At 42.9% G+C, this 27,898-nt stretch overlaps 1 protein-coding gene across 4 annotated transcripts in view; it reads right to left on the bottom strand.

Moving 5' to 3' along the window:
* Positions 1–10,294: 10,294 nt before the first annotated feature.
* Positions 10,295–27,898, bottom strand: part of fermt2 (FERM domain containing kindlin 2) — a 38,227-nt gene continuing 20,623 nt past the window's right edge. Inside the window, exons 5-17 of one of the 4 annotated variants that reach the window (XM_027274737.1) lie at positions 25,914–25,946; positions 23,956–24,181; positions 23,683–23,785; positions 22,947–23,054; positions 20,247–20,381; positions 19,607–19,656; positions 18,929–19,053; positions 18,676–18,782; positions 18,366–18,584; positions 15,058–15,078; positions 13,704–13,828; positions 13,466–13,607; positions 10,295–12,751 (exon numbers count right to left, since the gene is read on the bottom strand). In XM_027274737.1, the coding sequence (XP_027130538.1) occupies positions 12,578–12,751; positions 13,466–13,607; positions 13,704–13,828; positions 15,058–15,078; positions 18,366–18,584; positions 18,676–18,782; positions 18,929–19,053; positions 19,607–19,656; positions 20,247–20,381; positions 22,947–23,054; positions 23,683–23,785; positions 23,956–24,181; positions 25,914–25,946 (1,568 nt within the window). In that variant the 3' untranslated portion in view covers positions 10,295–12,577. The remainder of the gene's footprint in view (positions 12,752–13,465; positions 13,608–13,703; positions 13,829–15,057; positions 15,079–18,365; positions 18,585–18,675; positions 18,783–18,928; positions 19,054–19,606; positions 19,657–20,246; positions 20,382–22,946; positions 23,055–23,682; positions 23,786–23,955; positions 24,182–25,913; positions 25,947–27,898) is intronic. The other 3 variants (XM_027274738.1, XM_027274739.1, XM_027274740.1) reach the window with 3 other exon arrangements.

Below are 27,898 nucleotides of genomic sequence, written 5' to 3'. Positions count from 1 at the left end.
ACTTAATGAACAGCGACTAAGGCATTCCCCAAGATCACCATAAAAAAAGTAGCTTGACTTCCTTGAATTGCTTGTTTAGACAGGCCCACACGACTTGAACATCTTCCAGTAACTCACTGTTGGATATGTGGGAGGTGTCAATGTTCAAGACTGTCCTAAACTGCCAGCAGCTGGAGCTACCATCTTTTGTTTCTGCAGCCATGCCAGCAAAAATCTGTTCCTTAAAAATTCACACACAGAGGCAGCGGGACTGTGTGTGTCTGTGAGTTTTGCTTGGCTGGTTGTGAGTCATTCGAATTCCCCACAGAGCTCTAATTCCTCTCCTGGTTGATTTGGCTTCTTTTATAAGCTCTGTCTTCATTTTAAAGAGACTTGGACACCGCTGGCTCATCTGAGTTTTATGCGCTTCTGTTTCTTTGCCTCTGGGTCTTATGCAGCTGATCATCAACATGTTGCAGAGGGAAATGATGAGCATTTAAGTCATCAGTATTTGTCATGCTAAGCAGATGACCGGTTGCACTGTAGCAGATGTCCGAGGGTCAGTTGAGAAAGCAACGTTACTAAATGAATGATAAATCCACTTGTGGCTTACAAACAGTCGTCCTGTAATCACATATGAATGTTTCTGATTTCTGAAAAAGCCAAAATTTCTGAGTTTGTTTGGCTTTGCATTTATGTGCTAATCTGCTGCAACACCAAAATCCATGGTAAGGTGTTACCATAAGCACATAAGACCAGCTATATTAATGGCAGATGTCAGTTCAGTTTTTCACTTCTAACTACAATTTACCAGCTAAAGCTCCAAGACAAATTACTCCGTGATCCATGCAGCTGAAAAAATTGAACAAAATCATACTTGGCAGTTGGCACATCAATAATCAAATATGGATGTTCCTTCTTCGTCCAGCCCTTGAAGCTTCTTTGGGATCATATTACAGTTTGTCTGGCTTTGTGATTCTACGCTACAGCAAGCTGCTCAACCATCTGGTACAGCATGTGGAAATAGTTGATTTTAAAATTGAAAAATGTTTGCTGGATCCTCTGAGCTTTTTTTTTCATTTTTTGTTTAGACAATCCAGTTTGATTTACACAGGCTCTTCTATTGAGTGTAAATGTGGATCTGGATGGGGAGTGTTTTGCTGCTATGGCTGTGAGCCCTTTGGGACAGCAACAAGGAGGTATTGGAAACAATCCTAGACTCTCTAGACTGTGACAGTGTAGAAATACAGAACTGTACCTCCGTGCTCCCCTACATGAGCAAAAACGTTCACTGGAATGAGTCACTGTTTCCAGGTTGTTGGAGGGAAAGAAAGTGGCCAGAGGGGGGAAAAATGATGCATTCGCACACATGCAACCATACAGATGCACACAAGCAGAGAGGGTTAAAAGGGCATTGGCTGTTTCCTGCTCATGAGTTTGGGAATTCAGGCATCTGGGTCTCTCCAGGGAAATGCTGGCTGGCAATCTGCTCTGATGAAAGAGGCATAACACTGAAACAAGTCAGGGTTTGTTTGTAGGTTTTTAGCGTACGGCACTACCAGTCTCAATAACAGTCTGAAGAATGATTGCCCAACAAATATGTTGAAAGTTTGACACTGCTCATTGCTCAATTCAGCGCAGAGGTTTGCTCTTGTATGCATGACAACCACAGAGACTGACACATCCTTCAGGTTTTGTTCACGTGGCAAAGAAGTTTTTCCGTGATGTGTTATAGGACTGGAATCTGTGGAAAGGAAATGGCGGTGGAAAAGTGACCACGATATCCAAGTACAGACTCACTTTCACAAATATTAGTTACTGTTTTTCCTTTGCACTAACAAAGGGTTATTTATATAGTACAGCTACACTTCACTGTCCTGAATTCTAATGTCCCTAATATTCCCCATAGATTTTCCGTTAAGCTTTAGCAAATTGTTTTCATGGTCTTTGATAACATCGTGTTCTGTTGCAGTATTAGTCAAAATATATAAATATTTATATCCAAGATGCCTCTTTTTATGGTTGCCCTTTTCCATGGAATGGAAAGTGATACATGCCTTCTGCATCACTTCACACATTTCCTTGTAATTCTTTATGACGTATTTGGCATCATACAAAACCTTGGAATCTTATCTGGAAGTCTGCTCGGGTAAAGATCTCCTGCACAGCATGAGCTTGTATTGATGGACCCTCAAAAGAATCCATGGGCTTGGGATGTTAATTGTTGTTCGTTATTTGTTCTTTTCCCTATCAAAGCACTCCTAGGAGCAACTGTCAGAGCTCTACCTGGCACTCCTTCTCTCTTGGCGCCAACCACTGTTCCCCTCTTTCTCCCTCTCTCTCTCTTTCTCTCTCTGCACACCCTCCATCCCACCTCCCAGAATCCTAGAAAACATAAACATCCTTTCTCCCTGTCTGTGACGTCATACGAGGAGCTGTACGGGCTGGCTGGATTAGGGAGAACGAGGTGCCTCAGTCCCTGTGGTGAGTAGGGTAAACATGGAGATCTGACGATAGAGGAATGGAACGGTGCGAGGGACCTCCGGCTCCAACCACCGGCTGCCTCTCATCTCCCCACACTCACCCCCCCAATATACTCTATTAGTTTCCTTCTCTGTCTGTCTGCACTAATCAAACATTGAATTCATGTGGTTTGCTGTTTACTCGTCACAGTGTGAGGGATGAAACGCACACATCACACACTGCTTACATAGCTGCAAGAGAGCTCACCAGAGAGAAAAATATGTCTCACTGTGGTCGAGCTGACATGCATACATTACTTTAAAAAGCTCCAGTGTGTGTGTGCGCTCACAGCGTGTGAGTTGCTTTCATTTGAGATTTCACGTCTTTGTTCCAAGCAGAGAATATAAAACCGTGCATGTTGGATTTCCTTTCATCAGAGTTGCTTTGTGGTTTTTGGTAATTTCGTGTAAATCGCCACGTTCGGGGAGGGGGACTGTGTGTTTATGTGAGGAGGGGGGTGAGTCTGAAAGTTATTGTTTAGGTTTCATCTGTCAAGTTAAGGTAATAAGTGTGTGTATGTACATGTGTGTGTACTCTTTGCTGGACTCTTCATGCACATTTCACACTATCGAACCAGGTCAGGCGTAACAATCCACTCTGATAATCTTGAAGTGGTGTGAAATGTGAAAATATTTAGACTTGGGATCAGGTATTGATTTCACCTGCTGGTGCCTGATAAGATATCTCTCACATGTGGCTCCTAACCAATCACATTAGATTCACAGGAATCCAATTTATATCATGACCCAGACCTCTGTGTTGTGTGTGTTGACATGTTATTTATTTTTTGTGTTCCCACTTTCCCAGACAACTCTGTGTTGAGCAGGATCATTTTTTTATGACCATTGCGCACTTTCTAAGTCATATTCCTTTCACAGTGAGTCATTCGAGGACAATGGATGTCAAAAAGCTTCATATGATTAGTCCAGAAGATCTGACAGATTATACGAATTATGCATATGCCCTTTCAGGCACTGCTGGAACAGAAAGACCTGTCAAGACTTTTAATAGTATTCCAACAACTATTCTTAACCGCTCACACTGAAATTGTTTTTGACAGACGTATCACTGTTTGTATGAGTGTGAATTTTGGGACCAGTCGTTGGAATATTCTTTTGCCAAAGACAGACACTTTAATTAGATTTGAAGCAGATATCAAACATCCATCATCTCAATGCCCGGCCAGCCGCAAGTAATGACTTTCATACCCAGATCAGTCTCAGCTGCTTTATAAAATGTGGCAAAGAGATTTACTTTGAATCCCTGTTTTGAATTCTGCATCACTAATAAGCGTTAGCTGTTCAATCAATGACACATTTAGTTTTTAATTTAAAAGAATCTATATCTAATTAAAATCATGCTAGTGGTTGATGAGAAGGAAGGGGGGGTCTCACTAATCATGCAATATTATTTTATTTACATACAGACTTTTTAACCTACAGTGAGATTTCTTTCCTTTATCTTGAACCAAAGAATGTTTTATTGGTCTTACTTAGTCTCCCTCAATTTATAAAACAATAAAGATCAGGGGACTTTGTGGAAGATGTGCAAAAGATACCAGAACATGTGTTTAACATCTGGAAGCAGTGTAGATGCAGTTCCGTCATTACATCAGTTTTGCTGATTGCAGCTGCTCATTTTCTACACCTGGGTTGTTATGAATAAAAGGGTAATAGTAATCACATAGTAAACCCTGAGACTGCTTATTGTAAGACGAGAGCTCCTTCACAACAGGATACAAAGGAAATACAAAGTGGAATGAGATCATAACTGTGACGTGTGTTTCAGTCAGTTTTCTCTGTTTCCCCTTGTCTGTTATCATCAGGCCAACACCGGAGAAACGTTTCATCTCACTTTGCCCACAGACAGCAGCCGAACTCAGGAGCGAAAACAGGATTTTCAGTCGGAGAACTCATCCCGAACCGAAGTTGATACTCTGGGGTGTGTTCAAGTTAGATTTCAGATCAGCTCGCTGGGCAAAAGACTGTAATGGAGCCACACACCATTAAACACCGTAAACTAAATCCATCTCTATCATTTTAGTCAGACAGTTGAATGATGGGTGTGTGAAGTGTGTGCGACTGCTGTGGTTGTGTGTAGGTATTCTTCAATACATTAAGTCACCTCTGTCATTATGAATGATGCAGGCACTTGAAAGCCTCATCAGAGTCTCTCAATCAACATTATATTGAAGAAGTCCTTCAATATGACCCCTTAAGTCTCTTATACAACCCCATTATGTTCATTTGTAAATACAGCATTGCATATGTATACGTCAGTTATATCATTTAACTCATTTGATAGTGTTTTATGGTATAACGGCTCATAAATTAAGAGTTATTTCACTTTCTTGCCTTTCAATCAGACTGTCCTCAGAGTCCTCTGTCCTGTCTGTAACCCACTGACTCTCCAACAATTATCATTTTGTTGCATGATAACAGTCAAAACCAGCTAATTTCGCATATCAATGGGCAAGAGCCCTCTGGGTAACACAGAGAGCTAAGGATCCAATTTCGTTTTGCAAGTTTCATTTGGCCTTTATTGTCAGCAGGACAAGCGGTGGCACTCGGAAACGATGTCATAATACCACAGGAAGATAATGTGGAGATACAGAGATGGACACGGGCCGCAGTGAGACTTTATTATTATGTCTTCTGGGAACAACCGAGGGCAAACAGGCCATAAAAAGGGAGATGAAATCGAGGGAAGAGGCACCAACGAGGTCTTAAAAGGTGATGGAGTTAGAGAGCCTTTTTGACTTGACTTATCTTATTATATCCCACAGAGGCGTAGTTCATACAAAACAGAATGCCTCTGTTGAAAAATAAATCTGTCCCTAGTGACCCAACTGAGCATCTCTAGTCTTTCTATTTTCCTTAAATTTTTATCTTGAATTGATTTTTTTTTTTTTTCAAACACAAGATTTATTCTTGCAGTGTTGTGATTCTGACAAAACATCTCGCGGGATACATTCGTTTCTTTCTTGTCAGACCTACGCTTGTATCACGCCCCAGGCAAAGACAGGTTCTTCTACCGCCTCCAAGAGAAAAAGGAGGAGAAAGAAAAGGATTTGACACTTGTCTGTTTGTTCCAAATGTATTCTCTAACAACGACAGCCCTTTAAATTGCATTTATTTGACTGAAAAACACAATGTAGCCAAACAAAACAAAACTGGTTTTAGCGAACTAGGCGATGAAAATTACCCAATTTCACTTTTGCAAGCCAAAGTTCCCCAGGGGAGAAGAGGAAAAGACCGTTACATCAAATAGCCCAGGAGGATTCAACCTGAAATCATACGTGAGCTGGAATCCACATCTGTTGTCTTAGCTGTAAGTTTCTGCAAACAATTTGTGCATCCCTGTGTGTTGTACGTATGCATGACCATAAAATTGCTGCGTGCTACAGAAAACGATGATGCAAGCGTTTTGGCTCACAATGGCTCCATCTCATCTCTATAAACACCATGTGACATGACCTCATCAGCTGAGAGGACACCCTCTGGATCAGCTCTGAGACCTTAATGACATGCTTTTTAATTTCTGCAACTGCATGCGTGACGGCCCGGGCTTGAAAGGAACACCAACAAGGTGGATGACATAAGGCTTCCAGTAATCATCCAACAGATGATATGAAGGGGTGTCAATTTTTTAAGGATTAGACAAGATATGTTTTTATGTTTCTATTATAATACGAACAGGAAGTGGAAAATCTCTAAGCAATAAATGAGACTTCTTTTAGTGAATGAGTCAGCGACAAAGATTTCAGGACAATGACCAACATATAAACTTCTCTCCATAAAGTCTCCCTAAAATAGAATCTCCCCAAGCTCTCTGAAAGGCCTGTTACATCTGATAGCAGCTGAAAGACACCAATAACAACCTGACAAACTTAAAGTGGATTCATTGTCGGGTAAAAATGACTTTGTGAGCTTATGCACCTGATTTTTGCCTTTGAAACTCAAAAAGGGTTTGACTGACCATATGTTTTCTCGAAACCTTTAAACTCAGTTTAACAGCTTCAGAGTGTAATTGATGACATCAAGATAAGACTCTTGGCACTCTTCGGTGTTTAGCCCAGGGCGACCCTTTTTTTCCCATGGAAACATATCTAGACTGGACTGTCAGAGATAATGAGAATAACATATGTCAGTTTTTTTTTTTTTTGATGGATTTTTTATGCCTTAATGTGTGAATCCAAAAAGGTCAAGCCCACAGACTGCATGTAGTGATGTTGCGTGGTATACTGAAAGTTTTGAAAGCTAAAAAAAGGGACTGGAAAAAATGAATCCTACGTTATTTACACAGTGTTGTTTTTTTTTCTTTTTCTTTTAATGAGCAGGATTTTACAGTATGCTGAGTATTATTTTTCCAGCAAACAGAAAAAAAAATAGTGTTGCTGTGCAGCGTAGGTTTCCAAAATGGTTTGGCTTGTTAAAATCACATAAGGGAATTATTGCAGCACACAGACAAACACACTCAGAGACACACACACACACACACACACACACACACTGGAAACACATCAGACTACTTAGTGATTAAAATTTACGACATTTGTTTTTGATTCACAAACCAAAATATCCAAGACTCTCAATTATGCTGAAAAAAAGTTTACTTTACAAAATGAAGTAATGACTTTGAGAATTTACAGCCATGCTATCAGCTCTGTGAGGGGGGTACGTACTATAAAACACATAGTATAGCTGAGGTTAGTTTCGACCTGATGATGACGCTAAGGGAATCTTTAGAAGTCACCTTGAGACGGAAAGGTCTGTCCCAAATATCATGGTCGTCCATTCAATAGCTGCAGAGATATTTCACACATGTACACTAATGTGGGTACCAAGAAAAATCCAGAGATTTATTGTCTAGGGAGTGCAGATATCAGAAAATGTAATGCCAGAATACTTCAACCTGCTGGGCAGTAACTGTAAAGGGGTCACTAAAGTCAATAAGATTGATCCTCTGGGGATCACGAATGAGCACGCATGGTTAAAAATCTGCAAGATCTCCTCTACTTCTTATTGCGGCAGCAACTAGTTGTCACTAGTCTGACAATTACCTCTTGATAGCTGGTGACAGCAGTGAGAAAGAAAAGAGAATAGAAGACAATTGATCTACACAAGGTCAAAACACTGATGTGAAGAAAAAAGACAGAGTTTTCTTAAAGGAAATTCCAAGGCTTACTTGAGACCAGCTAATCAGCACATCTGCTGTCATGGCTGACATTATCTATAGCACTCCTTTCACTGGAGCACAAAAGGAGTAAATGTCAGAAACACTTTCCTAAAGAGAGATGCCCTTGACATTAACAATGACTTTAACGGGCTGTGAACTTCAGGAATGAGGCAAGTAGAGCAGTACTTCCTTGAAACTGAACTATGCCCTTGGTTCAACCAGGAAGCTGCTCTGTTGAATGGCAACAGGTGCTGCTTTGCTCCCTGCATTGTGTTACTTCTTTTATGTTTAGACTTCCTTCATTTGAATTGTTTGCGAGCAGCATAATCTATAAATGTCATCCTAAAGTCTAAAGTACATCAAGGCCGTCATCCACCCCGTCCTCCCAAGGGGTCTGAGGAATTCCACGTCACGAGGCGGAGCCATCGCTGAGACGTCTTTACCTCCCACGCACACTGTGAACACAATAGGCCAGGCGCTACGCTTGAGTATAGACTACAAAGGGAACATCAGAGACTAGTCACAGAAAGGTACACTTGCACGTCTAAACCTCATCCGTGAATGAGTCTTGACTCGCTGTGCGCTTTAAAAATCTTTCTTGGAAGTTACTGCTGTCAGATCTGCCAGTTTAAGTATTGGATTGAGACCCATCTTCCACAAGAACAGGATGTTCTTGCAGAATTCAGTTCATTGTTCCCACTGCGCTGCTGCACACCTCATCTGATCTCAATTGACTGGAGGGTGGATACAGGCTCATGGACTGCTGAGATGCAGCGTCAGCGATTAATAATACAATACTTTAGGGTCTGATTGCAAGAAAGTCTACTGTAAAGCTGAATTATTAGATGATGCATAGTAGTCAAGTGGATGTACATTTTCCGTTTTAAAAAATGTGCCATCAAGGACAAAGAGTCTGCAGTTTTTATCACACCAAACAGAAAAGAAAAGATCGGTTTATTTTAAGCTATTCTAGTTTTTAAACCCCATAAAATTATTCATACTTGTGGGCCCCAGAATCACTGTCATAACACTACATGAAAAAGAAACCGAATAGTGTTTGATGATGTAATCTCACACTAACAATTGCCCAGCCTTTAAACTGTCACCTGTGCTCACAATCATCACAGATCTTTCTAAAAAGCATTCCCTATTCAACCCACGCTGTGTCTGTGCTGCCATTCTACACAAAACTACTGCGGACATCAGGTGCTGTGAGCAACTCCCCAGTAATCATGGCCGCAGACACCTCGGTATCCCAGCTGCTCAGCAGGTGACAGACGGACGTGTGCCGTGTCCACTGTGGACGAAAGCCTGCAAATGGACAGACCGTCTGCAGGCGTTCTCTGATCTAATCTCCTCCTCAATCTGGCACTTGGTTTTCTGCTGGGGTGCCAGGTAAACATGTCAGATTTGGGCAAAGAAACCCTTGGAGAAGTTCGAAAACATGACTGTGGTGGAGAGATGGGGAGATGGTCAGATGGTTGCGCACTGCCATCTATTGGAGAAACATAACCAGTGCACATGTATGTATGCAGGAAGTGCGTGTGGATATGCAAAAGATAGTATTTGGTATAGTTTAGTATAATATTTAATGGCATCTAGCAACATGGCAGACTCTGTAGAAGGCGACCCATGGCATCCGTAGATATAATAGACTCATTCTAGTCATTTTCTGGTGATCATACACCAATAAAAACATAAAAAATAATATTCCATTTCCACTATCTTCTGTATATAGAGCCCCCTAAATCTTACATACGGTTTTTTAATAAGCTCAGGACAAAAAATCTGCCTGTTTTTCCAACTAATCTTATTGTTTGTTGTAATTTATCTCTGACCCACTGTGGCTTCAGTTTCTTGATGCTGCCTTAAAAAGGTCCAGTATGTAACATTTAAGAAGATCTATTGGCAGAAATTAAATATAATACACATAACTATGTTTTCATTTGTGTATATTAACCTGAAATAAGAATCATGTTACCTAAGAATTAGCCTTTTATATCTACAGAGGGAGCGGATCCTCTTCCATGGACTCCACCATGTTGAACAGCCATGTTTCTACGGTAGCCCAAAGTGGACAAACCAAACATTTGCTCTAGATGTGATCTTTGCTGTTTTTTTTATTTTTTTTATTTTTATTTCACAGCTACAGTAGTTTTTCCATGCTTGAAACAGAGTTGAGCGGTAATCAGTTGTTTGCAATCTGCAACGTCACCACTAGATGTCACTAAATCCTACACACTGCACCTTTAATGTTTTGTTGCATAATATCTGTGTGACAACAGTCTTGTCTTTTCATGATCTGATGAAGTAGCTAAGAAGCCACCAAAAAAGGTCAATAAGTCCCATGAAAATCCATTAAACTGCTCCTATAAACAACAACACGTGTAGGCAAATCCTAATAAGGCTCTGTGCCAAAGACATTCATCAATGTCCACAAACTGTGGACACAGTGACATGTTCCTTCCTACATACCGGTACATCCTGCTCCATAAATACTCACTAGATTTATATCTGTAGTAAGAATGAATGAGCTTGGGGATAAGATTGGGGTGAAAGAGCATTCGGACATTCTCCTTTATGGCAACTGAAAGACAGAAGACAGTGTTTTTAAATAAAAATTACTTTATTTTTTAAAATAAATGCATTTTTTTACAGTCAAACAGAACAGCAGGACATGCACCGCTGCTCCTGACACTGGAGGCAAACAAAAACAACATCAGAGAAAATAAAAACAGACTAGGCTTGGTATTTCTTTTACCTCTGTTCACTTTTGCTGATTTGTCTCAAACTCCAGGGTCTAAAACAATGTGGGTCTCCTTCATATGGACATTATTAAAATGGCACACTTCAGTTGTGACAAAACCAGACAAATAAGTGAAGTATTTTTTTAATTTTTTTTTTAAAAAAAGGCGTCGAGCAAATCAAATTTGCAAGCACGTTAAGTATCACTGTCAGGTCTCAAGAACGAGCTAAAAAACACAACTCAGGGCCACGAATGGATGTTGTGATCCACAAGTGGTAGAAGAGAAAGAAGAAAAATCAATAAAATGAAGCGGAAATGCAAGAAAAGAGCACATTGAGAAGGCATACGCATCTGTATTTAAAAAAAAAAAAAAATTATAATATGTACTCGACAAATATCTTAAATCAAACCTGGAGTTTGAGACTAGTGTTATCTTCATATATATTCATATATATCTTCATCTGAAAACTCAGTAAGACCACAACATAAGCAGGCACAATTTTGAATACTACACATGTTGACAGATGGCTTACCCCCTTTCTTTCCCCCAAAAGCAGAAAAAAACTGTACAATTCTATAAAATGTTTGTGTTTTTACATTAGTTACAAAAAAATAATACTTCATTTACTGATCCTTCATACCGAGGACAGACGAAAAACAAAACAAAAAAAACGTTGCATATTCATTCTTCAAACTCGGTGACCTTTTGCTGGTGTGTAATGATAAAAATTATAATAATAATACTATATGGTGTGAGAAACAGAATGGCAATAAAGTTTAAAAAAAGGTGGAACAAGGGAGTGATGAGCCCTCCTGTTATGTAGTGTACGTGCACTTAGCAATGAGATGTCACGGGTGGGGTTTCAAATCTTTGGATGCAGTTTCAAAAACATGCTGCCGAGATGTAGCAACTCATAACTGTGGTCGGAAAAAACAACAGCCATAAATTTGGCAAAGAATACGAATGCACTTTGGCACATAATGTCTGAATGTGCACATCCGGGTCAGATGATTCAAAGAGGACTGCCTGGAGTTGAGAAAAGTTGAGTCACGTAGCGTCGTGTTGAAACAAGAATTTATGGCCTTTTTAAGACGGACGAAAAGATTTTCAAACCCACACGACACCCATCCCAGCGCACCGAACTGTAGTGTGTTGTCGGACATGCTCTATTAGCGGTCTGTTAAATACAAAACAAAACTAAGGCTCGTCAATGTCACACCTGTCAGCTAATACAACGAGATTTCAATAGAGAGACTCGACACGGAGAAGAAGACTTCTGAAACGAGACGACGGACATCGAAAAAGCAAAAAGGAAATTTAACAACAGCTTATTCATAAACAGGACTGTATACTGTAGAAGTGCTTACATGTGACTTCAGAGAGATTAAACCCTTCATAGAGCGGATAGGATGGACATGTAGTGCTGCGATCAGTGGCCACTGCTGTTTAGATACCCCCCCCCCCTTTTTTTTTTGACCGGACTCTTCGATAAAACCCATCTTTTAGGATAAATAATTTGATATAGCTGGAGGTATCTGCGGCAGCACAATCATAATATGTTTTAATGACCTCCGTTAGTCCAGTTCTAGAAGAGAGAGGCGGAAAAAAAGGCAGCAGGAGTGAGAGAAAGAAGAGTGAAGAGGCGAAGGGGGAAAAAAGGAAAAAAGATTCTTTGGGATTAAACCTGGTGTTTGATTGGTTTTAAAGGGTTGTCATGGACGTAAGTTGATGGCCATCAGTCCAGGAGGAGAGGAGGCAGGTGGTTGTCGTGGAGAAAACAAAGAAGTTTCCCGGTTCAGGATTGTGTGTAAGGCTTCTGCTCAACCACAGGGGTTCAAAAGTTCACGTGGACTGCATTCACCACAATATTAGTGTTGTAACAAATGACCTTAATCAGCGTTAATGCAAAAAAAAAAAAAAAAAAAAAAACTATAACTATAACAAATAAAAATGTTGTCAGCCATGGCAATAGTGGTGCTGTTCTGGACTCTTCAGCACAGCTCCAAACAATTAAAAAGACTGAGAAATAGTAGAATAAAATAAACCCCCATACACTGTGGTTCCAACTCCCACCCTACACCCAGCTACTCCCCTCCTTGACCCCTGACCTACAATCGTTGACCCCCGCTGATTTGGGGTGGGGGAGCAGCTCAGACCCAGCCGCTGGTCAGCTTATAGAACATCTCCTCATCTAGAGACTCGTTCTGGTCCTTGGCGCGTGTGGACAGGAAGATGTAGCCGCCGATGAACTCGTGGACCACCTTGCAGTCCACCTCGGCACAGATGAAAGCCAGACTGGGCTCGTCTGCGAACTCCACCGTCACCTGAGCACACAGAGCAGAGCACACTCAATAAAATGCAGTGAAACGTAACAGTGAAATTTGTTTATTACCGCCGCATGTTTCCAGAGTGTCTACTGTAACCCGGTCAGGTATCCATAGGAAAAATTAAAACACTAAAACAATAACTGTAACCTGTAACATGTTTTTCATTGAGCGATATTTAAATCGAATGACTTCCTGCCGTTGTAGAAGCTTTCCGATGCTTTTAGCTCATTGCTTTCACTGCTATGATCAACGAGGGCTGCCCGCAGCTAATGATCAGCGATTAATAGGCCGATTACTTTAGAGATTAATCAGTTTAAAGCATTAGTTTAGTTTCTCACAGCCCAAGCAGAATTACTGGAATGTTTTGTTTTGTGGACGATGGACAGTTCAAAACAAAACGGATGCAGCAGAACCAGAGAGAGAGAGTCTTGTTTTATTCCACACATTTTTCTCTCTTGTCAAAACCTGGCGCCTACATTACCCACAGTGCAGCTCGGCCACTGACAGTTCAGTTGCATTGAGAAGGGTTATGCCAGTCGCCGCTCATGTGGCCTCGAGCAGATATGAGAAGTGGCTTACAGAGGTGGATTTCCTCTTTGATCAAACTAATCAACTTCCAGCACAGAGTGACAGTAGATTACGAATAATGAACAACATGATATTCAAGGAAAACCTATGACACTGAATTGTCATATTCTCTAGGTTCTTTACCTGTTTGATCTCCCAGTTGACGTTCCACTGTTTCATGTTGCTGAAGCGCCAGGTCTTGATAGCATCTCCGGTGCCGGCATCCATCCGGATCAAGCGGTTGTAAGTGATGCCGATCAGCTCCTCCCTCTTTCCACCCTGGAACCTGCAGAGACGAAGAAGAAGAAAATCCAGCGTGAGTTGAAAGTTTATAGATCTAATAACAACACGAGTCACTGTAAACTGCGGTGACAAAACTTACTTTGCAAGGAAATGAGTGATGCCAAACTCAGGCAGGGACTGCCACGCCTGGATGAAGCGCATCTTGGCCTCGATGAGACTCATTTGGGCCACATTCTGGTGGGCTTCAAGGATCCGGGCTGAAATCTGATCAATGACACAATCGCAGGCATTAAACACATGGACTTTTGCAGCGCGTATTCCCATACATGAACCCACTCCCCGCTGTAAACAGATGCATCCCATCACCACACCACCTGATGCACCCAGATCCACACACAGAATCCCGACGTGTAAGCTGTGGCTGGCTCCATAAAGCCATCAGCGCACACACTGTCAGCCAATAACCAGCAAGCTTTCACAGTAAAACGTCTACTTCACACAGTACAGACAAACAAATATAAACCTATGAGCCTGCTGAGGAGTCAGACTACGGTTAATGAGCCAAAGGAAGCTTCCAATTTGTGTGAGTGTACATGCGTGTGTGCAGCCCAAAATCTATCATCTTATTTTATTGGAGGAGCAAGTGCCGTCTAAGAGTTATGAACGTGTTTTACGCTCTAGGTCACCACCGGTTTCACTTCATGTGAATGCAGTATGAAAATCAGCTAATAGAGACTTATTTTTGTGAATAAGTAATCCATCACAGCGAATTTCATTTTGTAAAAACCTCCCACAGGGTTTGCAAACCTCCCACATACAATCAGCTGCTGATTAGCAGTACATTTAGAGCTGCACTGGGGGGGAAAAAACAAACTGAATTGAAAGAAAAAATTTAATATGGATGTCAGGAATTAATTAGCGAGGTTGATCGTTTTCACGCGGTTGCTGCGGCTTCTCATGAGCGCTCTAAAGCATCGACGCAAAAAGCATTCAGCGGCCGCCGCGTGACCGTGAGATGAGTAAAGAAATAAATTAGCTTCGCTGTGACGGATCACTCCACCGACGTTTTAGTCTCTGCTTTCCATTTTATACTGACAGAAAAGTAAAACACATTAAAGCTTCACTTCACTAATAATCTATGGTTTGGCGTCAGTGCAGACTACATGGATGTTAAATGGGCTAAAACATGCAAAAACACCTACAGGGTTGATTCATTTGACTTTTTTTTGCACTACCACTTTGTCCAGACTGGTGATTATGTGTCATTTGCATGTCTTATAGCACCCTGTAAACATTAGAACTAATAACAAGTAACAGACATAAACTAACACGAAGCCACTATGACAGGACAGTTGAACTACTGTTGGTTAGACGAGGCAAACCCGGACACAAAAAGTGTTCAGAGTTCATACAATCATGCACACACAAACATATCTAAGGCTTTTAAAAAAAAAAAAAAAAAAAGCACCCGGTGGACACGTAACTCAACTTACCAAGTCCCTGATATAACCTGGCTGAAGATGGGAGAGGGACACGGAGGGATGAAAAGAGATGCATAAAAGAAGGAGAGAAAAGAAAGACAGATTGGACAAAGAGAACAAGCAAGTGAGGTCAATGTCGAGGGAGGGAAAGATTCAAAACAACAAAGTAGGAGGCCAAAATTGTAACAAAAGAAGCAAAGTGGGGAGGGAGGGGTTGTGGAGTCATGCAGTAATCAGCCACAAGAGGGAAACAGTACAGCAGCTCAGCTTAGAGCTTTTTTACGCAGAATTATGTAGATTCACGTTAAAGAAGCGGGCGCTGAAACTGTACATTTCAGGTGGAGATCATGTGTTGTTCTCAACAGGCTAAATCATTTACATTTTCTCTGTAATTCCCCTTTCACCCACAAGATGGCATTATGTACCAAGCAGCACCAGCAACATGAAGGAGTGCCATGTCTGCACGCTCCATGACTTTATTATACTGCCGTTATGTTTGTTTTCTCTTATGTAAAAATGTAGATTTGGCAAGAGACCACACTTGGTCCAAGTAATCCAAAAAAATTCCTGTTTGTTTGTGTCCTGCTGGGAGTCGTGGCACGGAAGTCTCCTCGGACCAGTCTTGCAACAGGAAGTCCATTTGAAGCGAGATGGGGAGGGGTCGCAGCTGACTTGAGAGCAAAACGGGCTTTTCCCAGACAGTTTTCCCGCGCAAGCATTCCCAGGCACGGCTAATTTCCTGCTGCCCCACGCCCACTACACAAGTACACGTGTGTACGTGTGCGGGTACATACACATACTGTACATAACGGCACAACTCTTTCATGTTTGTGCCTGGGGGATCGTGAGTGAGACTGGAGCTGGACCAGAAAGAACCATGGCCCCAGACAGACCCACACCCCGTTGGGCTAATACTTGTCTCTTGTTCAAGGCTGTGTATTATGTCACAAAGGGTATTCCCGCCCCCTATCTAGCTTTCTGGAAAAATGAAACATAATACTGGGGGGGACTTTCTGTCCATATTCTAAAGAAAGTAATGTCAGTGGACTGTGAGATCTAAGCAGCTCAAGATAAAACAACAAAGATCATGTTAGCATTCAATAACTTACTCCCATGAGCCAAAGAATTTTAAAGCCAAATCAGCATCCTAACTGTACTTTAAGATCTTGTGTTCATCATAGTAAGCACAGAAAAAGTTTTAGGAGTACGTTTCATTGCAAATTTGTTAACCTTTGATAGTGGGTTTGAACTGGGCGTGGTTATACTCAGATATTTATTACACAATTAACTGATTTCTCTATGTTTAGTGTAATATATGAACTCAAACTGTAAAGAAAGGAAATATTTTGCATCTCTTTTCCATATTAAACACATCTTCTTAACTCACTACAACATCATGGTTTGTCTTTCTGCTTTCTTAGTTAGTCTTTCTTTCTTCCAACTCTGGTTTGGGGCCATATGAATCCCCAAGATGTGAACATTTTCTGTAAAAGAAGACTCGTCTGGTGGCTTTGAGGATAGCACACATACTGGCTTCTTTTCTCTGACAGCAAAGTAACAGTGAATACATACATCTAAACTATATATCGATGTTTTAGGTGGCTAAAATAGGTTTTGATTCTTGCCTGTCCTCAGCAGTAGATTACTCTGCTTCAGTGTACTCATGAACGTGATCTGCCTACACGCTCTTGGTAAACCAGGTTTTCTAACAGTTACAAATGTTTATTTTCACTCCGATTTTTGTGAAGTCTTAATGAGACGCTTTAAACTTATATCATATATACATTTTTACCATTTCAAGCCACATTTCCAGAAGCTTTAATAGTAATGCTGAGCCAGCACAGTCAGAGAGTCGTTCAGTGTATTATATGTTAAGGAAACCTCAGTATCGTGTTGCAGCTTTCCAGGAAAATAAAGAACCTTCTATGGTACAGTGCAGTATATAGAGATCCAAATGCTTGTGGAACAGAAGCTAACCGACTCTCTGACTCAATGACATGGTTTAAACCCGCAGACTGGCAAACGTACATCATGTGATCCGGCTTTGTGACCCTCTCTTTGCTTAAACATGGACACTGCACAGTGGACACTCATTGGGCTTGGCGAACAAGAGCTTTTTTATCAGATATGGTGAATTAATCTCATGTAATGGACCCCAGCTACATTTTAGGGATTTCCTGACTACTCGGGGGGGGAAAAAAAGAGAGAGAGAACTGAAACTCCCATAGTCCCATATGAATGAGTAAAGAATGAGCAGAACCATGTCATACTCGCATTACATTATTAAAGGATTATCAAATAGACGAAGGATTGCGGCCTACTAGAAGAACTTGGACCAAACCAGCCATGCTGACACCAAACCAGCCATGCTGACACCCATTCACAGGACCTGAATCTCTTTCTGTCTCTTTACTTTCAGTTTATATTTTAGGCTATTGCCCGGACTATTTCTGAGTCATCACTTACTGTACAAACACCCTCCCAACATCCCTCCAAACCCCCCCAGCAATGATCCACTTTTCTACTACAACTTAAACAAAACCAGATTGAGTGAGTAAGCTACGGTGAAGTAAGCAACCCTCCCTGACCTCACCCCACCCCTCTCCCTCACCCATCCCCAACTAACACAGCTATGGCAGCCGTGTACTCAGCTGTTGCAGTGTACACACAGCAGCCTGTTGCTTACATGCAAATCTGCGGGGCACATTGTAGACTTTGCTTAACGTTTGCAGGAAAGATTTCAATCACGCCCTGGTTATTTCGGATGTTTGCTGATGACGTGCTGCCGTCGCTCCATAATGTTGTGTTTAGTAGAACATGTCTGCAGTGTTCCAGCAAAATGTTCTCTGGCTGAGAGATCTACCCTTTTGTCTACAAGCACTAAGGCAGAGAGAGCGGAGAAAGTATCCATTACAGTCTGACATAAGCAACTCTACTGTACGGATGTTGAGTGGTTTGGACGTCTGCTGTCCTGGTTTCCCCTTGGACAGATGGGGGGTGGGGAGGAGGAACGGTGGGTTGAGGAGGAGAGTAAAGGAGGGGGAGTAGAGGGAGGCTACATTCCAGTGCAAGGCAAGCCTGATGCCAGGAGGCGCCCATCTGGGAAGCATCAGACGCTGCTCCGTCTAACTGCACAACCGACTCATCAAACAAGTAAACAACCTCCCACAAAACACACATTAGACCAGATAGTTACCTTCCTTATTCTGTTTCTTTGTAACTACACGCTTCGACCTCCACGCTGCTGTAATCATGCCTACATCGCATTCAGAGGTTGGATGTTTAAGCGTCATACAGAAAGACAGCCTCGCGTGGCTTACCTGCTTGTTCTTGTACTTCTTCAGATAGCGCGGGGACACCAGGCATTCCGGGTTGATATCGGTGGTGATTGGCTCAATGAACTGAGGGTCGGGGTTCATGTGTTGCATTTTGAGGAAAGACAGGATGTTCTGGACCTCCAGGTTGTAAGAGCTGTCGGCCATGGTCTTCCCTTTGGAGGCCAAGCGACACGCGGCCATCCAGTGGGCGTACTGTTTCTCCTGGAGGACAAAGTCAAACACTGACATTTAAAAAAACCTCTCGAAAGGACGAGAAATTATCATAAATGGTGCACTAAAACTTGAGTCTTACTGTGTCACACCGAAGCCAGATCTCGTTCATGCCATCAGCCACGGGGATTAGCAACTTGATGTTGAATTTCTGACCCGAGATGTTAACATCTGGAGTTACCTCACAACCTACACATGGAAGCCACAGCGCAGAGTGGAAAAAGAGGTCAAAGAGTGGCCACCAACGATGACCTACTTGCAGCAGAAAAATTAAACATTCTTTTTTTCTTTTATTTTGGCATGGACATGTAATAAAATCTTTTGCATGTTTGCACCTCTAAGATTCATTTGGTGAGCAGGTGTCCCATGTGCCTCCTCTTTACTCTTGTAACAGGAAATTGTGATATCCTTGAATGTGCACCAGTACTGCTTATAGCCCTTCAGTGTCAGTTTCTTGGGTCTGGAAAATATATTAAGAGACAGAGGTAGACATTTCAGACTTTAGATGGAAAAAAAACAACAACCATTTTCTTTATTAGCGGTCAAGAGGGAACGTGGGGGAGGGGAGGTCATAAGTGAGTACAAAAGGGGGGGAGGAGAAAACGAGGGAGAGCCTCTTGAGTGCAAAGTCAGCTAGGTGAATAGGAAAGGAGCCAGCGTTGGATGTGAACATTAAAGGAAAACCATTAAAGAGGAAATGCCTCTTGATATACATTTTATGAGACAAGCACCCCGGGGGCCACCTGCCTGTCAGCAAAGGCTCAAAGCCAAAAATAAATATGGTTAAAAATATGCTTGGTCCAACAGTAATCACTCCAAAAAAAAAAAAAAAAGCCAAACTTAAAGCTCAGCCTGCAAATGTCCTTTGGCAAACAATGCGGCCTATTAAACTGATGCAAACCAGAAAACAGCCAGCACTTTTTTATTTTCTGGTTCTTTGATAGACTCAGCATCTTTTGAACAAATGCAATCTTTGCACGCACTCGTACACACAGTTTCACACGTAGACTTACTTGAAGACTTTGACGTAGTCAGCTAGCTCAGGAATAGACGTGATGTCACCCTAGGAGGAAAAGGGGAAAAAAAAACGTATAAAAGTATAAACCGGGGAACAATCACCTCCGGGTCAACTGGGTACATTTGCATTGTCACAGTAGAGTATGCTAAGGATAACACTTCTTATGTAACATCTCAAAGCTCAGTTTCCTCTGATAAGCTGTAAAAACTTAACAAGATGTGAAGGCGGGGCTGCAGTAAAAAAAAAAAAACGGACCGGCGGTTTCAATGTAACTTGCAGCCTTTGTTGGGTTTGTTAAAGTGTCACATATCTGACACCCACAAGCCTATTGTCATATGCAGGCACTTCCAGGAAAATTCATTGTGATTTCCCCTCCTCTTAGTCAGCGTACAGTGTCTGTGTAGGTTTCCGCTCCTGTTTAATACCGTCGACGAAAGGAGATGTCATCAGAATATAACATGCTGCCAAGCCTCAACAATTAGGAAAATAAATTCACGTAATGACAGGTTAACAAAAAAAAAAAAAAAAAAAAAAAATTCCCGAAAAAAAAGGTTAAAAAAAAAAAAAAAAAAAAAAAACATATTTCCTGTAGTGAATGTGAGGCTGTGGCAGAGTGGCAGGCTGCGTCGTCATACCAGTGTGTTGGACGTCTTCCCTCCCTCCAAAGTTATCTCCAGGTCTGACAGGGCTGCATCCACCTCGTCCACTTCCTTCTCACTGTTATTCATGTGGTTGTCTGAAGACATGATTGACAGCTTGTTGATGTGGTACTGAGGAAAAGAAGGAGATAATCCCAGTTAGAACTATTTTCATTTTTCTGTGTTCAAGAATTGAGCTTGAGTCTAGAGTCATCAAATGAATAGTCAGTCCTGCGTATGACCCAGTTATATACACACAAATAAAAATGTGTTTTTCTTAACATCCTCCTTTTATGACACACACATGTTCAGTATGTACTTCAGAGGTTTTGGAGAACAGAGGCTAGCTGGGGCAAAGTTGGTGTTTCTGTGGAGGAGGTTTCAAAGACTTATCCTGACAGCACTGCGAGGATAAGACAGTGTTCCTATGATTCACCGAAGCCATCCTGCTGAAAAAAACAACCAGTTCCAAACACTGACTTAAAAGGCGATGGAGAAAGACAAACTTTCCTAGTTGTTCCAACGCCTTTGTCAACATTTTTCTCATTTCTATAAAGCCCCCTGCTATGAGTGCTACCGGTGCAAAAACCCTCCAACTTTGTCTTATAAAAGTGAACTGCTCTGCGATAATTGCCACATAAATACTTTAGGATGTGTTAGCATTTATGTCAGGATGCGTTGCCAAGCACTTGCGTTCGCCGCACGTGATGAAACGATGAGTTATCTTTGAAGGAGATGAAGATGAGGGGGGGGAACTAGTTTTCCGGATGAGGAGAGGATGAAGTGATTGATGACGATGACTCAGTGAGAAATAAAGCAGTATGGTTTGGACAATGTGTTCGCAGCATGTCTCTGAACAGGCTCTGAAAATATTTTTACTGGGAACACATGTGAGACTGGCCCGATAGGACGGGATAGGAGACCGAGCTAGTCTTGTAAAACTAAAGACTAATTCAACAGGATGGGGCCATTACCGAAAACCTGACTGCGTTTCTCTCTTAGTGTGAGTCACAGACACTAAATACAACCTGTTGACAAATGGTATTTATAATGTCAACCCATCACCAACCCCCCACCAATATATGAATGGACAGCTGTCGAGAGACCAAGAGATGCAGAGGCTGGCTGAGTTTGAGACACATATGTGAGGCTTTAGCCAGCTAAGGTTACAGAATGTGGGACAAAGGGCTCGCCATGACACTCCACTCCTCTGCCTCTTCCACTCTGACGGTCTTTTGAAAACTGAAGCACCGTAGGGGGCTTGTTTCCGGTTTGTGTTTCTAAGTAGAGGCGCACGTGTTTATCTGCTGAGGTACAAAGTACAACCCGTGCCCCTGAGGTCGGTCACTTTTCTTGACTTCTGATTACCTCATCCCCATGCGCTGCCAGAGTAAAACCATCCAGGTGGCAGCGTGCCGCTAACACGAGCCAGCAACATACTGGATGTGGACAATCATTGCTCTTTATTTAGTCTCTGTGTATCCACTCTCACCAGGGGAAACCTCAGCCAAAACTCCCTGAGCTCATACTACCCGGCTGAAACGTAGTAGTAGCTACCAAAGTGCTAACAGACAGGTAGTGACAGAGCGGCTGCCACTCTAAACACCAAGCTGGGATTAGCATCTCTCTCAGAAAGAGTAACAAGAAACCAGTTAGGTGTAATTATAACCGGTCTGTTGAAACGCACGCAACACCTTCGGGGTGTAGGAGGGCTTTTAGAGGAACGCGAGCAGGTTTAAGAGACAGTGTCTTGCTGGGGGTGGGTGGTCTGGGCTCAGGCGCTGGGGTCCTGTGGCCCAAGATGCTCTATAATTACCCCGAGGGTGAGGACAGGGTGGCGTCCACAGGTCTTGGCACCCACAGTTTATGAGGGTCAGAAATAGCAGGGGCACCACCCCCAGACTACAGGGGGGCTACCTGAGGCGGGGGGTAAAAGGGCTCACATCTGTATATCACTTCCACCTCTTGATCTTCCTTTAAAACTGGAAACTTGTGCGTCTGATGCCAGGCTGGATCAGTTCTGTATGAGTGGCTGCAGCAAGTGGCCTCAAGGTTTGTGGAGAACTTACTCGGTCACGTAAAGCTAACAGCATTGACCCAGTGTACGAACATGCTTGAAATCCCTTGGTAATATTGTTACGGGATGGAATAATATAAAGCTGGGAATTTCTACAGGTTATTGACCAGAACATTTATGAAAATTAGAATATGTTTTATGTCTTTGTCTGATGACTCACTGAGCCTGGTTTCCAGACATTCGAAGACAGTTACCTCACTGAGTTAAATAGCGTTAAGTGCATTCATGTCTTCCAAGTTAATTGTAATTGATTATTCATGAGATTTTTTTTGGTCGAAAGCCGAATGACCCTCTGAACTATGAGTTACAAACAGAGGTAATAGATTGATACTGAAGCATACTGAGGAGGCCCAGTGGGAATGTGTGTGATATTAACTCATCAGTGTACAATAGCCAAGTTTTAGTAAGCACGCCGCAGCAGAACTGGTGGCCATATGGCTCGGCTCTGGGCTCGAAGCCCATCCAATTCATTAGCTTGCGGTTGAAAAGGCAATGTGCCCATTGCCCGATGGAAAAAAAAAAGAAAAAAAAAAAGGCAGGTCTTCAAATTTCGCCCTGACAAAACAATGCTGAGGCAGGAAAACTGAGATCAGGCACACACACTCTCTCTCGCTCTTTACCTGCAGGGCAGCAAACATCATCATTTCCTCCTCCGTGCACTCAATTTCCTCCAGCAGGATGGCCCACTTGGCCTGTTCGTAGAGCTGGTTCACTCGGATGGCATCATACTGTGGAGAGGTTTGTCGCAGATGTTAACACGCATCGCAAACAAACAGTAAACACACACACACACACACACACACACACACACACACACACACACACACACACTCTCACGCTTTTTGATACCCAGAGGACACAACTAGATCTGGGCGAAACATCTGTTACATGACTCAAGTATTTGAAAGATCAAACGATGGACAGATGAATATCGGTGCAGCAGAACCAGACCTAATCTTTTGAATTGCACAGATTCTTCTTCTTCTTGCACCTCTGCCTTGATGTTATGCTGGTAGTTGCAAATGTAGCCTCGGGCAGCTAGCCTACAGATGTTTCCGTCTTTCCTGCGCCACATCGGCAGATTTTTTTCTTTTTCAAACTAATAATGATTCTGATCCGATATCAGTTTATCAAATTTTGCACAGCTCCCTCTCTGGCTTTATACAACTTTGTCCACATGCAGTAGTAAGACCTGTTAACAGGTAAAATTAGTGGCAGTCAAATGGAGTAAACTCTACAGGTGAGAATCACTATCACATAACTCAAGTTGTTTTCTGGCGCAGCACGACCTCGACAAATGTCCTCAGTGACTCGATTTGGAAGATTAAATTGTGTTGCGTTGCTTATTGGACGTACCTTAGGGTTGAGGTCAAAGAAACTGTGGTATTTGAACCTCAGCAGCAGCACCTCGTTCTCCTTTACATCCTGCTCCATCAGAGACCTGGACGAGTCCAACCACCTGTACGCAGACAATGAATATAATGTCTCATGAAACGATCTCTCTGCAGCCTCTTTCGAGTATTTTTCATCAGCTACACGGCCTTAAATACGCTGCAATCCCACCACAGCATTGCTGACTGTGAGCAGTTTAACCAAAACCACCAAACCACTAAGCAAAGTTCATCTCACCCCTGGTTGATTTTGGCTTTATCCAGAAGAGACTGGGGCTTGTAGAGTTTGACAAGGATGTCTGGTGAGGAGATTGGCTGGCTGACAGCGAGGATGCTGGGATTGCCCTCGGAGAGTGGGCTGTCCCCAAACCAGGCGGAGGTGGGCGACAGTGGGCTGCCGTCTCTGGAGTCATAGGTGGGGGTCATAGTCTTACTGTACAAGCCTGGACTGGAGTAGATGCTCCCTGAAAGCACACAGTCATCAGTTAGTCCCTTATCGTGCACTGGAGTCCAAAAGGAAAATGCTGAGGCACGATATTACATAGATAACTTTTGATAGAATTGTTGTCTCACATGGTTTCAAAGCCAATAAGTGCACATTCACCTCTACTGTACATCAACAAAAACAGCATCACGGGGGGGAAAAAAAGGGGGGTGAACACTTTTCAAAAAGCAAACACACACACACACACACACACACTTGCAGCCTAGCCAGGCCAGCCAGCGGTCAACAACACCACGTGACTACCAGCCCACACTTTGCAGATGAGTGACTTCAACAATGTCTTCCTGCTGATGGCGGGATTTGATGGTGGATCAGCATGCAGATGTCGCAGATGTTGCAGAACATAAATCAGGGGTCACCTGCAGGAACGCACTGCACACGGCAAACTACTGCACAAGTCACCACAGAGAGGAGAGGGGAGGAACGCAAAGATATGAAGATGGATTCTAACAATTATGTTTTTTTAAATAATCTAAATCTTTATTGAATGAGCGTTCTAAAGTATTTTAATGTTAATATATCTGTAGATTTCTTTTGCTTTGAGGTTCGCGTGAACTTTTAAACTTTTATGAATTCTGTTTGCAAACATAAACAAGCCACCAAAGTGAGGCTGTTTGCATTTCCTGTTGGCCGGCCTTATGGGAGTAAGGCTGATTCCCTCTCTCTCCCTCTGTAGGGTCGAGGTCAAGAAGCGACACTGGCTAAACGGCTAAATCCCTTCTGAAATCAGGAAGTGGGCTTGGTTTGTGTTTGTGAGTGTGCACGTGTGTGTTTGTGTTTGCGAGCTGAGGTCATGAGAACGGTTTGCAGGCTATGGCCACCCATTCCCTTGTGTATGTGTGTGTGTGTGTGTGTGTGTGTGTCGGGGGAGGGTGTTATTCAGTGCTTCTTTCAAGGTTTTCCTCCCCAATGCTCAGTTCATTAGGGTCAGGGAGAGTACTCCCATCTCCCATAGGGTCTTCTCTTGAGGAATCCCAAATATCCAGAGAGACCATGTATAAGGCGAAAAAAGCTGGCAGCCCATTAAAAACAAAACGAGGCCTCTCCTCCATCCTGTTTACGGACTTTACCGATGCGGGCGAAAAGACACAAAGAATGTTAACATGACTTGACTCTCTAATGCTCCCACACTGGGGATTCATAAAGGGCTTAGAGGGATGGAGCTGGACCACCATGGGCTGTTAAGACTAGAGAGTAAACCATGAGAGGGTTGTCAATAAATGAAAATGTCTCTTGTGGATTTCATGTTTTACACAAAGCTCCTGTGTGGGCTATTTATGTAGAAATATGGACCAATAAATATGATTCCGTTCTTAATATCTGATCCTCTATAAGAAGGTATAGCAAAAACATGTGATAATAATTCACCTATGACGATTTCAGGAACCAACACTTTCACAAAAAGTGATCAGCTATCAGCAGGCGCAGTGCGCAGGCCTGGCAGCTGGAAGAAAAAGTGAGCTTTGAGCTAATTTCTAAATCAGAGGCAAAGCTTTTTAATCATGTGACCCCGCCCCCGAGTCAGCTGACTTCCACGGGAGGAGGCAGTCAGGTGACTCGGTTGCTAGTCCCCGAAGGTTACAGATGTCATGTGACCTCAACGCTCCAGCTGTGGAGGGGAGTAGGGAGGAAGAGGGGGGGGTGAGGAAGCAGTGCTGAAGAGTAAAGGACAGAGGAAGAGGAAAGCTTACCTTTGACAGGTCCGATGTATATTATCTCAGAGGCTAGGATGAAAAGAGAGAGAGTAAGAGGAAGAAAGACAGGAAAGAAAAGGAGGGGAAGAAGTGGACGACATTAAGTGGACAGATTTAAGACACCGAAAACTCAGGAGGACAGGAGGAAACAGAAGAGAAGAGGCAAAAGTAGAAGAAATACAAGAATGGGGAGATCTGTGGCATTTCCACGGGCGCTGCCAACTGCTAGGCCTCAGAGTGGGTGATGACTCAGTTTATCCTCTTTCGCAGAGGGAGAGCACCCTGGAACGACTAGTGAGGCTCTGTTGTTTCCATCCACCCATTCATAGACATCCAGCGCAGCGCGACTGATTGAAAACACAGGCGAGGCGTTGGTCAACGTGACCTAGGTCTGCACGTATAAACTGCAGCACGAATACAAAGCGCTGTCTGTCCGTGGCATGTCATTCTCCACGATGACAGAAAAGATAATTAGATACAACGGGGCACAGCAAGATGTGGCGGGCCCAGAGGGACCCGAGGGACTGGCAACATGTGTAACATCAGTCTAAGTCATGACAACAGCTGAAGGATTAGTAACATGGTTTTTGTGACAAGATGGGCAATTTTGTGGGGCACTTGACAGGGTGCAGACAGACAGGGGACATGTCATGGAGTTTCCTAAATTGTGCACGCAGAGGTTGAGGTTTTGGAAAAGGATTGCCAGCCTTTATGTTGAAATAATTGGTCATGTACTCCTTGTGATCAGTGTTCCACCCAACATCCACCCATGTCATTTGCGTCTGAGGTCAGTGTGGACCTCACCGTACAGGATACTCACTCACTCATTTACCAGTTTAACCAGCAATGACAGTTACAAACAAATTATTAAAAAAGGCCCCTTTAAAGCTTAAAATATGATGCAACTAACAGTTAATCGAGTCTTTAAAAAGGTCTTGTTATTTTTTGACCAACAATCAAAAAACTCAATGTTTAGTTTACCATCATATAAACTAAGAAAATCAGATAATATTCACATCGGAGAAGCTGGATTCCGCAGGTTCTTGCCATTCCTCGCTTGAAAAGAATGACCAATCGATTAATCGCTGCAGCTCTGAGTAATTCTGAAATTCTTTACTCGGCGAAACCACGATGAGCTGCAACGAGCCCTCCCTTTATTTAATCCCCACGGTGGTGTGGAGTGTGCAACAACAGCTGGCTGCACAGGAGAAAGTCTGTGCTGCGGAAAAGCATCGCCGCCTTGTGACTCCACGTCAGGAGACCTGAGCGAAGAGGTCAGGCCTTCTCCGCGAGGAACGGAATGACGCCTTACAACCCGGCCATGAAACATACTCTCCGACTGTAGCATGTGATCCGATAAGGAGAACGCAGGAAGTGTGCGTCTGTACGTGTGTGTGTGTGTGTGCATGTGCTCGCACACAAGACAGAGCCGCGCAGGCAGAGTGGTGACAGTAAACAGATTCTGCACATTCCTGTTGAAACTGTTTCTCCGCAGCACCTAATAGTGTGACCGCAATGTTTCCTAACATAGCACACCTCTGTAATGTAGTGATGCAACTTTGGGTGTGTTCATAAAAATGGAAAGCTGATGTTTTGGTTTTTAATTTCGATATCACAAAATACAATAGATACATGCTGCTAGCTTCGTAGTGAAGCAAAGCAGCACGTCAGCGGAATTTGTTTTTTTCGACTCTGACAATTGCGACGGTTCACCAAGCTCACAATTACCACTCACATGAGTGTGCATATGTGCGCGCTGAGCTGAACCTAAGGAGCCGGTGGACAGACCCGAGGCCAAGGGCAGAAGAGACTCACTCAACACCTTCACACAAAGAGTCCCATTCACCCTGTCTCATAGTGTTAGCACTTTTGCTTAAATGCTAACTCTGTGACAGCAGCACGGCCTGTTTTGTTCTGCTCCTCCCTGCTCACATGGTTGTAACTCTCCCCATCACTGGCAGAAGGAGGAGGAGGAGGAGGAG

The sequence above is a fragment of the Larimichthys crocea genome, chromosome XXIV (genome assembly GCF_000972845.2).
Source record: "Larimichthys crocea isolate SSNF chromosome XXIV, L_crocea_2.0, whole genome shotgun sequence".
In the NCBI taxonomy this organism is placed as follows: Eukaryota; Metazoa; Chordata; class Actinopteri; family Sciaenidae; genus Larimichthys; species Larimichthys crocea.
Note: the sequence above shows the minus strand (reverse complement) of the source record. Positions and strands in the feature narration are given on the sequence as shown.